The following is a 13,935-nucleotide window of genomic DNA, read 5'->3' on the forward strand; positions in this document are numbered from 1 at the left end:
CTTCCCAGAAATCATTACCCGATTTGCAGGCTGTGAGGGTGTCATGGTGTGGTAGGAAATCGACCATAATATTTTCAAAGACTGGATTTCCCATTTTTATTTGAAGTTTGAATTCAAAGTTGAAATCTATCTCTTGAAATCTTGCAAATATATCAGAAGGACACTGGTCTATGAGCCTGAACTACGAATCAAACCAATCGAGCATCCAAAGTCTTTGTCAAAGATTTCCATCACCATAAACCTAGAAGATATTCTGTAAATGGTCAGTGAGATTGCCATGTATCATTGCAGCAGGTTTCCATGTATCATCGGATAAGGTATAGGTGCAGCACAATCTAAAGAAGTGACCGGGCGATTTCCCTGAAGGGTTGCAGACCATGTACTGCGGGCAGACAGTCGTGATTGATAGCATTGTCTGACTGCTGACACCATGATGAGAGAAGAGTCACTTAACACTTAGGACACTTCTGCTTACATGCCATGAAGAATTACAACCATTCACTCAGTATATTCTTTAAACACCTCTCAACCTTTAGCACATTGAAGACATATGTTCAGTTCTTCACTTGTAATGTTCTGTTTTTGACATGATTGTATGTCATGTTCACCATGTTTGTGCTGGCTCTAGTTACACCATTAAGGACGAGATGTCCCCGAGATTATTTATGGTACAAGATCTCGCTTCCCCAGGAAGGGACCTAAACAGACTATTCACCTCATTGAGACTGTCTGACTGTCTGCCCATCCTAACAATGATCAGGATGTTGGGTTTCATCTGCCTGAGGCTTTTGTTCCATCACTAGAAAACTTCGGCAGTCTATTTTTTAGACACCTGCAGAGAAGAGTCTTTGCTCTCATGGTGCCTTTACCTACCATTCTAGTGTTGGGTCTACAGCGGGTTTGGCGCCATCATGGCCCCTTTCCAGTATGGTCACTTTACTCTGTAAGGTGAGGCAAACAACCATATACTGCTTCTAACTAAAGCCAAGTCAATTGAGGTAATAAATCATGTGGAAAAAGCGCCCGTAATGTCCGATAATTGAGTATATGTGAAGAAACGCAATCTTTTACTTGAGTTGCTTTCCTACCATTGCTTCTGGCTTTGATGCTTGCGGCTGCCTTCAAAGCTTATTTCTACTATTTAATACCTTTAAAATCTCTTCCACGGAGCGCCGTCTACTGACGTGGAATCTCTGATAGATTTGTTCTGGTCGCTCAGCTATTTCAGAGGTTTGGAATATAAGAATGGAAATCTGTATGGGAACGCAGAGCGGGCTGCTGTTTTATGTCTGTGCCGAAGAGTATTTTTGTACTTGGCTCCTGGATCTGATAACTGTGGTCTGACCATAAGCACTTTGGATATTGGCCATAGCTGAAAATACGTATTTCATTTTGCATAGTACTGGTTGTGTCTGTCAGCAACACCGCCTGTTATGTGGGGAACAGAAACTCTCAATGTTATTAGGAAGCTTAGTCATGCGGTTGTACACGCGCTGCCAGCTGAGACTGTAGGTTCTCATTTAGAGGAGTGTGTGTGGTTTAAGTATATAGGTTACCGTAACATTCCAACAATGGGGCATCCTCAGAACTGCCTTGGAGCTGGTTAACTGGTCGTTTCGGACTATTGGATGTTTCACATAAACCTGCGCTCAGATCGAAATATATATTTCAGGTGGCAGTTCTGCCTGTATATGCACCCATGAGCCACAGGACATGCTAAATAATCTATATACACTTTTATACATACCTTTTACAGCCCCTCCCTGCTACTATTTACTCCTGAAGTAATGTATCGAACAGCAAATAGTTTTCAGGCTGTTTTCATGTATTAAAGGGGTATTCCAGGCAAAAACTTTTTTTCATATATCAACTGGCTCCGGAAAGTTAAACAGATTTGTAAATTACTTCTATTAAAAAATCTTAATCCTTCCAATAGTTATTAGCTTCTGAAGTTGAGTTGCTGTTTTCTGTCTAACTGCTTTCTGATGACTCACGTCCCGGGAGCTGTCCAGCTCCTATGGGCATATTTTCCCATCATGCACAGCTCCCGTGATGTGACATCATCATTGAGCAGTTAGACAGAAAACTTCAGAAGCTAATAACTATTGGAAGGATTAAGATTTTTTTAATAGAAGTAATTTACAAATCTGTTTAACTCTCCGGAGCCAGTTGATATATAAAAAAAAGTTTTTGCCTGGAATACCCCTTTAAGGATGTATTGTGTTTTTTTTTTTTTTTTTTATGCAATTTTTACAAAATTGATGCAAAAACTTGGTGGCATGCATGCCCATGGCATATGACTGCAACTTGTGATCACAGACTTAGGATATATTCAAATAAGAAGGCAGTGTGCTGCATGGGCAAACCATTCTTCTTTCCTTCCTTCCTTATTTCCCTTTCCTTTCTTCCATTCCTTCCCATTTTAACATTTCATCTGTAAAAAAAAAAATAAATAAATAAAAATACAGCAAATAACCACATTGCAAAACCGGGCAAATCCTGGAAAAACATTCGCTTTTGGTGCCCAGATCTCTAAGGGTCTATTCACACATACAGTATTCTGCGCAGATTTGATGCGCAGGATTTCAAGCTGTGTTCAGTCATTCAGTTTACATTGAAATCTGTTCAGAAAACCATGCGCATCAAATCTGCGCAGAATACTGTACGTGTGAATAGACCCTAAGGGTACGTTCACACGGGCAGATTTATTTGCGGGTTTCCCGATGCGTATTTGAAAGGGGGCGGGCTCTTCTCGGCTGTCCGCAGCAGACCCTACTGACTTCAATGGGGCATGCGGCGGATTTTCCGCAGCATAAATTCCGCCGCAGAAAATACGCTACGGACAGCCAGGAAGAGCCCGCCCCCTTTCAAATACGCAGTGGGAAACCCGCAAATAAATCCGCCTGTGTGAACGTACCCTAAGGGTGTGTTCCCACGCTAGTAGCTAACAGCGAGTTTCCTGCTGCGGGAAACCCGCTGCGAGTTATGCTACCATTGATTTAAATGGGTCCGCGGACAGTCCGTAAATCTGACACTATTGCGGACTTTCTGTGGACCCATTCAAATCAATGGTAGTGTAACTCGCAGCAGGTTTTCCGCAGCGTGAAACCCCGCTGCTAGTTACTAGGGTGTGAACGCACCCTAAAGGAGCATTCCTAAGGATAACTTTCCAGGGTGGGAACCACTTGCTGCTCACTCTGCACCCAACAACACTAACCCCCCCCCCCCCTCCCCTCGCCACACCCAGCCCTGTTCTAAAGGTCCCTGTTGTAAGTGCTTTCTTTTATCTGCCATGACACTCAGGAATTACCCACTCAGTGGCGAAGGTGGGCCACTTTGGGCATTTCCAATGTGTTGGAATGGAGAAGAGAAAGCACCAACAGCACAGAGACCAGCAATGTCTGGAGATAGGCAGCAGGTGAGTACATGTTCTAACTGGGTGTGACTGCCCCCCTTGGCACTTTTAATGTTGACATTATGACTGTCAACATTAAATGTTGACTTTCAATGGAACAAAACGAAGCAAAGACTGCACTCACCATCCGACGTATCTTTATTCAATCACGTGTAGGCGTTCGGCGGAGGAGGCAGGGGCACAGCGTGCCCCTGCCTCCACCGCCGAACGCCTACACGTGATTGAATAAAGATACGTCGGATGGTGAGTGCAGCCTTTGCTTCGTTTGGTTCTATGTATCAGTACTCTCATCAGGCTAGCACCGACCATATCCACGTCCCTTCGGGATCTCAGTGTTACCTCTCCTATTTATAATACCTGACCCTAGTCCTGCAAGTGCCGGGTCGCTCTTTTCACAATTATCCTCTTCAATGGAGATCACTTGTGTAAAGACAAGTGCCGGTATAAATATTTCATGCTAAGGCCATGTTCACACTTTCCATTATGCTGTGGCTGAGATTGAGAACCATGTTAAATAAAAACAATTTTGGGAATATTTCTTCAATTACCTCGGTGGAAAGCGATGAATGCATTTTCTCGATTTTCAGTGATTTTTCTTTATTGATGCATGATCCATGCAGACAAAGCACAGGGGAGAAAAAAAAATAGTACATACTGCCAACCCTTACTGTAAAATCACGCCCGGCTGGTTTCCTGCGGCATTTGCAGATTTTCACTACGAATTTTATCCCTTACAGCAGTGTTTCCCAACCAGGGTGTCCAAGGGCTGTCCGGGCATGCTGGGAGTTGCTGTTTTGCAACACCTGGAGGCCCCCTGGTTGGGAAACACTGCCTTAAGGGGCAGTAGGGTTGAAATCTGTGGGGACTCCGCATAGTACAAATTTTTGTTTTAATCCAAGCCAGAGCCCAATTTACTGTAATAAAAATAAAAAATAAATCGGCAGACAAGTCCGTATAAGGAAAAAAGGGAAAAGAAGAATATATACATCTTCCGGTTTCTTCCAGAAAGATGTCACATTTTATTCTACAACTATTTCTGATTTCTTTTAGGCAGCAAAGTAAACCTTGTGAAGATTACGGCTACCGCATCGAGCCCCCGGGACACCGCTCTGGCTGCCGTTATATGTAGTGCCTTGTCCACCGTGCTCTTAGCTCTGCTTATCCTCTCTGTTATCTACTGCAAGAGGCAGTTCATGGAGAAGAAGCCAACATGTAAGTATGGCGCTTTCTTTTCTACCTTTAGCGCCATTCTTCTCCGCTCTGTGTATATAAAGACTTTCTATATCCATATACACTAGATTTCTTTCTATATCCATATACACAAAAGGCTTACCATTCCCCATTCTTCACTGTGCCCATTATTCTCCAGTCACAGATTACTAGATATGTACATAATACACGTGCACATTCAGAATATTGGGCAGACTAGATGGGTCAAGTGCCACTTATCTGCTGACACATTCTATGTTTCTATGTGGCATCAACTAAATTGTATAAAAAATGTGCTGTGACTGCTGCTAAGTTGCTATAGCATAGTATAGATACAGTATAATATTCTTCATGTCCGGCTGTTTCATGTTCATTTCCTAACAACCACAGTTTTTCTGGTTGGTTTAGGCAGAACATCTATAGCAGTCAGTCTGTTTCAGATTACTGAGGCCTGGTCAGTGCAGAATGGCCTGTACTCTCCCTATATTCCCTCCCTTCTCTACCATTTCAACCCCTTTCCCTTCCCTTGTCCTTCACATCCCTTGCTCTTAGGTTTCCTTTTCTTCACTTACTTGTTTCCTTTTATTGATTTTTTTTTTCCTTTTTATTCAATCCCTTTTTTTTTTTTTCAATTATTTTCGTCCATTTTTTCCATTCCTCCTTCTGGAAGGGAAGGAGGAATGACAAAAAGGAATGGAAAAAAGGTAAGTTCCTTACCCTTTCCTTTTTGCCCCTTCCTCCTTTTTTATTTTCTTCCCTCCTTTCTTTCCTTCCTCCTTTCCTTTTTCCATTCCTCCGTTCTTATTCTTTCCTTCCCTCCTTTACTTTTCCTTTCCATTCCTCCTTTCCTTCCTTTCTTAGGCTAGGCTAGTCTTAACAGCAGTGTGAAAGGAGCCTTACCCTTTCCTTTTCTCCTTTTTGCTTTCTTTCCCTATTTCCTTCCACCTTGTCATTCTTCCTTTCCTTTTCCCCTTTCTTTTTCTTCTTTTGTGCCCTTTCCTTCCCTTTTTTCCATTCCTCCTTCCCTTCCTTCCCCTTTCCTTTTTCTTTTCTTCCCTTTCTTTTTTTCTTTCCATTCCGCCTTCTTCTTTCTTTTCCTTCTTTCCTCCCCTTCCTTCTGTCTTTTTCTCCCCTCTTCTCTCTCCCTTTCCCCCCTCCCTCTCTGTGGTCTATGTTTTGTTGCTACATGTAGCTGTAAATTTATCAATGAAGACATAACATAAGCCCACACACGCGGTTCTCACGGAGTCCTCCTCTGTCTTTCTGTTATACAGGGTCCAGCCGTTCTCAAGAAGTGCAGTACAGGGGGTCAGAGCTATTGTGCTTCGACAGACCACAAGTTACTGAGCACCCGCAAAGGACATACTGCCGCTGTCAGCAAGAGCCGCCACAGGCTTGTGGTAAGTAAGAAGTTCTCATGCTCGGACACTGTTCAGCGCTCGACCCACATCTACACGGTGGGTTCCATTAGTACAGGATCCGAGACTGATATGACAGATCCTTACATATTTCATTGAATCTGACTGTAATGCCAGATATAACCCATAGAAGAGAGGGGGGCTGCATCTGGATAAGTTGCCGGTCCATGTCAACAAACCCTTTATTAATGTAAACCTAAAAACATAACATTTAATGTTTAATTTAATCATTTATTCAAATTACTGGTGGAATCTTATTGGTACATTGTAGTCTACAAATCTGTAATGGATTAACAATTCCTAAAGTCTATTGGACTATAGGCTTCTTCATCATTGGTCCACATATGTTCTTCTTTTTATCCCCCCTTAGGCCCTGTTCACTTGATCCCCTCATTGTGCTGTGAGGAGACGTACAGCATTGATCATGGCTGTATATTCCCATCACACGGAACCCTGTACGATGGGTAAGTGGGTTATTTTACTTATAAATATGTTTTTTTGTTCAACTGTTTGTTTATTAAAGACATTTTTTTTAAAACAGATATTTTCAACAGTAAAGAAAAAATAAGTACATAGACTATATAATATAATATATATACACTGCTCAAAAAAATAAAGGGAACACTAAAATAAGCTCCTGATGAGGTGTCTGATTGTCTCCTGAGGGATGTCCTCCCAGACCTGGACTAAAGATGGATGGAGCGAGACATGATGTCCCAGATGTGCTCAATCGGATTCAGGTCTGGGGAACGGGCAGACCAGTCCATAGCATCAATGCCTTCCTCTTGCAGGAACTGCTGACACACTCCAGCCACATGAGGTCTAGCATTGTCTTGCTTAAGGAGGAACCCAAGGCCAACCGCACCAGTATATGGTCTCACAAGGGGTCTGAGGATCTCATCTCGGTACCTAATGGCAGTCAGGCTACCTCTGGCAAGCACATGGAGGGCTGTGTGACACCCCAAAGAAATGCCACCCCACACATTACTGACCAACCACCAAACCACTCATGCTGGATGATGTTGCAGGCAGCAGAATGTTCTCCACAACGCCTCCAGGCTCTGTCACGTCTGTCACATGGGCTCAGTGTGAACCTGCTTTCATCTGTGAAGAGAACAGGGCACCAATGGCGAATTTTCCAATCTTGGTGTTCTCTGGCAAATACAAAACATCCTGCATGGTGTTGGACTGTAAGCACAACCCCCACCTGTGGACGTTGGGCCCTCATACCACCCTTATGGAGTCTGTTTCTGACCGTTTGAGTGGTCACATGCACATTTGTGGCCTGCTGGAGGTCATTTTGCAGAGCTCTGGCAGTGCTCCTCAGTGCACAAAGGCGGAGATAGCGGTCCTGCTGCTAGGTTGTTGCCCTCCTACGGCCTCCTCTGCATCTCCTTATGTACTGGCCTGTCTCCTGCTAGCGCCTCTGTGATCTGGACACTACACTGACAGGCACAGAAGACCTTCTTGCCACAGCTCGCATTGATGTCCAATCCTGAGCTGCACTACCTGAGCCACTTGTGTAGGTTGTAGACTCATTCTACCACTAGAGTAAAAGCACCGCCAGCATTCAAAAGTGACCAAAACATCAGCCAGGAAGCATAGGAACTGAGAAGTGTTCTGTGGTCACCACCTGCAGAACCACTCCTTTATTGGGGGTGTCTTGCTAATTGCCTATAATTTCCACCAGTTGTCTGTTCCATTTGCACAACAGCATGTGAAATTGATTGTCAATCAGTGTTGCTTCCTGAGTGGACAGAGTGATTTCACAGAAGTGTCATTGACTTGGAGTTACATTGTGTTGTTTAAGTGTTCCCTTTTTTGAGCAGTGTATTATATCATATACAATTTAATAATATAGTACTTATAAATATGTATATATCCATTACGGACAGAGACACCATATTGTTGGTACCTGTGAGCTCGGACCGCCTCTATTTTCCAGAATGAGTGTCTATCGCTGTGATTCCATAATTTCATAAAGTTGTGGTGTCTATATCTGTGTTTCCCAACTAGGGTGCCTCCAGCTGTGGCCAAACTACAACTCCCAGCATGCCCGGACAGCCGAAGGCTGTCCGGGCATGTTGGGAGTTGTAGTTTGGCCACAGCTGGAGGCACCCTAGTTGGGAAACACTGCTATATCTGGAGGAGTCTAAATTATTTTTTGGCTGGATAAGAATAAATGAGTCTATTTCCGACACATTCTTTAAAAATAAAACCTCTCTATAGAGCGAATGGGAACTGAGCTCTATGTGGGCGGCCTGTGTAGGCGACAGATTCATGCAAGTTCATATTTCCAATCATTTGGGGACATATTTTTCAGGAACACCGATCCCGTGGCGGACATGATTCCAGCATTTCTTGGACCCACTTCACACCCGGCCTGCAGAGAGCTTGCAGAAACTTGGCCTCTTATGCAAACACCTCCTGGCAGTGATAGCTCTCCTGTCTGTGAGCCATATCCGGAGCCAATAGGAGGGGGTGCAGACACTTTGAACAGAGATACGGAGGAGCCAAGTATTGTACACACAAATAGTGTGCAGAGTATCAGTGCGGAGATGGAGTCTTCAAGACATCTTCATTTATTAAAGCTGGATGCATGTCAAGGAGCTGAGGGAAACCAGTGTGAAGAGGAGCGCACGTCACGTGTCCAAGACGAGAATGAGGTAAAGTGGTTTAATCAATGCATATGGTGGTAGCATGTCTCATGGCCTATGACTTTATTATTTGCCTGCTCGTTTACAGATGAAACGCATTAAAGGAGTACTCCACTGGAAAACATTTTTTTTTTTTTTAAATCAACTGGTGCCAAAAAGTTAAACAGATTTGTAAATGACTTGTATTTAAAAATCTTAATCCTTCCAGTACTTATCAGCTGCTGTATGCTCCACAGGAAGTTCTTTTCTTTTTGAATTTCCTTTTTGTCTCACCACAGTGCTCTCCGCAGACACCTCTGTCCATTTTAGGAACTGGACAGAGTAGGAGCAAATCCCCATAGCAAACCTCTCCTGCTCTGGACAGTTCCTGATATGGACAGAGGTGTCAGCAGAGAGCACTGTGGTCAGGCAGAAAGAAAATTCTAAAAGAAAAGAACTTCCTGTGGAGCCTAGAGTAGCTGATAAGTACTGGAAGGATTAAGATTTTTAAATAGAAGTAATTTACAAATCTGTCTAACTTTCTGGCACAACATGTTTTTTTTCCCAGTGGAGTACCCCTTTAATGTTACACCTGCACAAGATGTTTTTAAGAAAGAAAAAAAAAAAAACATAAGAAGGATATGGAAAGCACCTATCTGATGCCATGTTTTGAAGTTAGAAGGAAAGGGGAAAGCGCTCCATAGAATAGTATTGTTTGTACCCACGGGGTGAGTTTAATATATAAATGTATTGCTCACCCTGGGTGGTTGTGTAGGTACATACACAACAATGCAAAGAGGCGTGTACGGTAGATCGTCTGCTGCCCTCCGGGGTGAGGCAATAAGATCTTTTGGCTTCAGAGGAACCCGGTTCTCTGCGCTGAACGACCAGACAAGTATGTAAATTCAAGATAAGTTTATTGACCAGAATGCAACGCGTTTCGCTGCGCATGCGCAGCTTCTTCAGGCATGCCCTGAAGAAGCTTCGAATGTCTGAAGAAGCTGTCATGCCTGAAGAAGCCTGCGCATTCGCAGTGAAATGTGTTGCATTCTGGTCAATAAACTTACCTTGAATTTACATACTTGTCTGGTCGTTCAGCGCCGAGAATCGGGTTCCTCTGAAGCCAAAAGATCCTAATGTTTTGAAGTTGACTTTTACTTCAAGTCAGTGTTTGACTTTTACAAGAAGCATTAGAACATGAATGGGGATTTAAGCCAAGTCAGGCAACTCTTCAGTAAAATTACCCATCTGACAGGGGTTTTGTTTTTGCAGGGATCCTGGTTGGGAAACAGTGGTGTAGAGACTTACAGGCCATTCTTGCAAAAGATCTCTCTGATGCCACATTTTGAAGAAAGCATATCCTTCTACCAGGAATTACTAGTAGAGCATGCGTAGCCTGTAAGTCTCCACAGGGGAGATTTATCAAAACCTGTGCAAAGGAAAAGTTGCCCAGTTGCCCATAGCAACCAATCAAATCAACCAATCAAATCGCTTCTTTCATTTTGCAGAGGCCTTGTTAAAAATGAAAGAAGTGATTTGATTGGTTGCTCTGGGCAACTTTTCCTCTGGACAGGTTTTGATAAATCTCCCCTCTACATGTCATGACACTCTCCCGAAGGTGAAACATTACCTCTTTTGGTTCCACAACTACAGGCTTCTCAGCAGCTAGCCAGCTCCCTGTTCTGGTTCTGATGAAGGGAAAGCATCTCCAAGTAGTTGATAATTGATGGGTAAATGCTCCTCCTGGAAAGTTTTCAGGCTTGGCTTAAATCCAAAGTCATGTTCTAAGGCTTTTTTTTTTTATTGTCCCCTGACATAATGGAAAAACTACCTCCAAAAGGTTGTGTCAGAATGCTGCTTTGCATATCCTTCTTCCCAGAATTCCCAGTGGAGCATGAATTTCCACATGACTTTGACTCCCCTCAAGAGTAAAAAAAAAAAAACGGTAATTTATGATAGTACCACTTATGGTTTCGCCATGTAGACCATTACTGCTATAAAGGTACTGTAGCGATAAACTCACACATGGCAAGACCACATGTAAATACTTCACCACAAAAACCACCACATCACTGCCTGTTGTAAATTTACCCTTAGACAATTGTCAAGTGTATAGATATTATTGCCCTGTAACATTTCATTGTTTTTATTTTGTTCAGATTACTTATTAATTAGATTTAATTATTATTACTCATCAGGAATGCTGAGTGAGATCTACTTCAAGATCCAGAGGTCTGTTTCTAGATCAGTCAACCTGAACATCTGCTCAATCCATCCCTTGGAGATCAACTTCTAGACCTACCATCTGGAAATCCACATCTAGGACGGCTCCTTGGAGATCTACTTCTAGACCTACCATCTGGAAATCCACATCTAAGAAGGCTCCTCGGAGATCTACTTCTAGACCTACCATCTGGAAATCCACATCTAGGACGGCTCCTTGGAGATCTACTTCTAGACCTACCATCTGGAAATTCACGTCTAGGATGGCTCCTTGGAGATCTACTTCTAGACCTACCATCTGGAAATCCACGTCTAGGACGGCTCCATGGAGATCTACTTTTTGATTTGCCACCTGGAGATCTGTTTCTGGATTTGCCACTTGTAGATCTATGTCTTGATCTGCCTTAAGAACATGTCTCCATGTTTTCTTCGATTGAACTTGATGTAGGACCAGTTTCTCATCCTTAGAATGTCTTAAGGTATCAGTGTGGACAAGAGGATGCATAGGTCACGGGATGGAATTTAGCATGTTGATAGAATGGAACTACTCGAGGAATCTGACTGGAGAAGTTCAGAGCAGGACGTAAATGAACCATGAAGCAGAATATAAATGTGATTTTTCCTTATTTATGGGATGATCTTCGTAGACGTGTATAGATCATCTTCATCAGACTGAAAAAATATTTGAGGCACGGGTCTATGGGTTTGCAGGGTGCAATGAAATGAGTATTGTATGAGGTCTGCACATTCCAACTCTACCCGACCTCCTGGATACATTGACTGCCATGTCCTGGTACATCTTGTCTGGTGGAGCCACAGTCACCTATGTATTGTACATTTGACTTTTGTAGATGTAATGCACTTATACTGAACCCTTCTCCAAGCCCTTATGCTGAGAAACACCTATTTAAATGATCGCATGTGGACATGAGACGCCACCACACGTATTGCCTATAAGCACTATTTCTGTGATGTATGTACATTTTTATATGAAATGTTGTATTGTATGATAGGTCATTATGTATTTTTTTATTTTTTAAAGAATATTGGCTTTTACTTACAATGTTTTGCTATTTAAATTTGTAGATAATTGTTTATGCCATTTGTTGTGTCTCCACTATGGTTAGCACATGGTCCATTATTTCTGCCTGATGTAACCCTTGAGTAGGCCTTGTTGGGGACCAATACTGAGTGAATCTCGTAGTCCTTGTTGGGGACCAGTACTGAGTGATTCTCATAATCACTCTAATATTACATGTAATGGGAATGTCAGCTAATCCCATCATTTTCAGTGGGGCCGGCTGACTATCTAATATGTGGGGGGTCTTGACCCAGAAATGTCCAAAAGGAAGAAACATTTTGAATATTAATGTCCAATCCTTCTTGTTCTGAGAGACATTGGCCATTGGTGCTTACGCCTCTCTTTAACCATTGAGATAACACGCAGTCAACAAAACCAGGTAAGCTGGGGACGGGAGGTGTATAACTGGCTTAAGAACCGTTACACATCACCTATAGAGCCAACATACACTGGCACAAAATGACTATTGAAGAGCGGCAAACGGATATGTATTAAGGACTCGTTTTAGGGACCATTTACACCTACTTTTGCCAACACTTCACAGGTACGTTGACCGGCTATAAAAATGTTGGCTGGCATACTCCTGGCGGTTGTGTTGACTTTAGATGACCAAAAATAGTCTAATAGTGACTACATTTGGTCCATGTCTCAATCTCATACTTTGTCTGTGCGAGACTCCAAAGTGCAGCAGACTACACTTAAAGGAGTACTGCATTGTTATACACTTATCCGCCCACAGGATAGTGGATAAGTGTCTGATCGCGAGGGTCCGAACGCTGGGACCCCCTGCGATCTCCTGTACGGGGCCTCGGCTCTGCCATGGCTCTCCTGTGCAGGAGGCGTGTTGGCCGCAGCATGACCCCGTGGCTGACATGCTCCCTCCATGTATTTCTAGGGCAGAGTTCGTGCATCCCCTCATCTCTCATAGAGCTGTATGGAGGAGGTGTGTTGTTAAACTCAGTAAGGTTGACGACACGCGCATTAGCCGCGAGAATGCCTGGTCCCTTTACAGGAGATTGCAGGGGGTCCCAGCGGTCGGACCCCCCGCAATCCTGCGGATAGGGGATAAGTGTCTTACACTGAAGTATTCCTTTAAAGCTGTGAAAGTAAAGAGCAATGCCTTGAATATAGTCTTATATAGGGATTGGTGTCCTGTGGAGTCCCAATAAAAAAAACTTGCGGCCGGTAATGAGGTTGTTGCGGGCGGGAGCAGGTGGTCACAAAACATATAGCGGGTCCCGCAAAAACCACAGGTGGCTGATGAAATGGCCCGGTTGGTAGTAAAGAAATGAGACTGAGGGTAATGAAATGGCACAGGGGGGGGTACCATTTCTAAAAGCTGTAACAAAATGCTTGGATTGGAACACACACCTTGCGGGAGCGGGCAGTAGTGGTCCAAAATCAAGCGGCATTGAAAACAGTCCGGCGCAGGGCTCTAGCCTAATGTGGTAGATAGGGGGGGGGGAATCTTCTATAGGATGGGTGCAGCATGAGAGAAGTCCTGGAAATAGTGGAAATGGGAAGATGCTACAAAGAGTAGGATTAGGTAGATAGAGAGAGCGGAAAGTAAGATGGTGCAGCACGGGGAGAGATTTAATTTTATGATCAGAATTAAGTATCCCTGTATGATTTACAATATTTTGTAAATTTCCAAGTGGCGCCATTTGGCTGTCCCGACAGATACTCTCTGGCTTCAGGGTTGGAGCAAGCATGGCCGACTTTGGTAAGGCTTTGTACACACAGAGCTGCACCACTGCTGCATTCGTAGCAAAAATCAAGGGTGAAAACATAGGTTTTCTCGCATCTATTAGCATTTTTTATGGAAATGTAATTGTAAAAGACCAAATCGCATTTCCGAGGTGCTTGTGAAAAATCGGTGAACTTGTTTTATAAATAAAGTTTTTTGTTCGAGAACAATCTTGCATTTGCTAAGGATGTGTACACAGTGGGGGA

The 13,935-nt window shown here is 43.3% G+C and overlaps 1 protein-coding gene across 2 annotated transcripts in view; it reads left to right on the top strand.

Moving 5' to 3' along the window:
* Positions 1-12,736, top strand: part of TNFRSF19 (TNF receptor superfamily member 19) — an 87,303-nt gene extending 74,567 nt beyond the window's left edge. For both annotated transcript variants that reach the window (XM_056561764.1, XM_056561765.1), the window contains exons 6-10: positions 4,466-4,627; positions 5,899-6,024; positions 6,413-6,506; positions 8,366-8,708; positions 10,877-12,736. In XM_056561764.1, coding sequence (XP_056417739.1) covers positions 4,466-4,627; positions 5,899-6,024; positions 6,413-6,506; positions 8,366-8,708; positions 10,877-10,885 — 734 coding nt within the window. In that variant the 3' untranslated portion in view covers positions 10,886-12,736. The remainder of the gene's footprint in view (positions 1-4,465; positions 4,628-5,898; positions 6,025-6,412; positions 6,507-8,365; positions 8,709-10,876) is intronic.
* Positions 12,737-13,935: the final 1,199 nt, after the last annotated feature.

This window comes from Hyla sarda, chromosome 2, assembly GCF_029499605.1.
Source record: "Hyla sarda isolate aHylSar1 chromosome 2, aHylSar1.hap1, whole genome shotgun sequence".
Lineage (NCBI taxonomy): Eukaryota > Metazoa > Chordata > Amphibia > Anura > Hylidae > Hyla > Hyla sarda.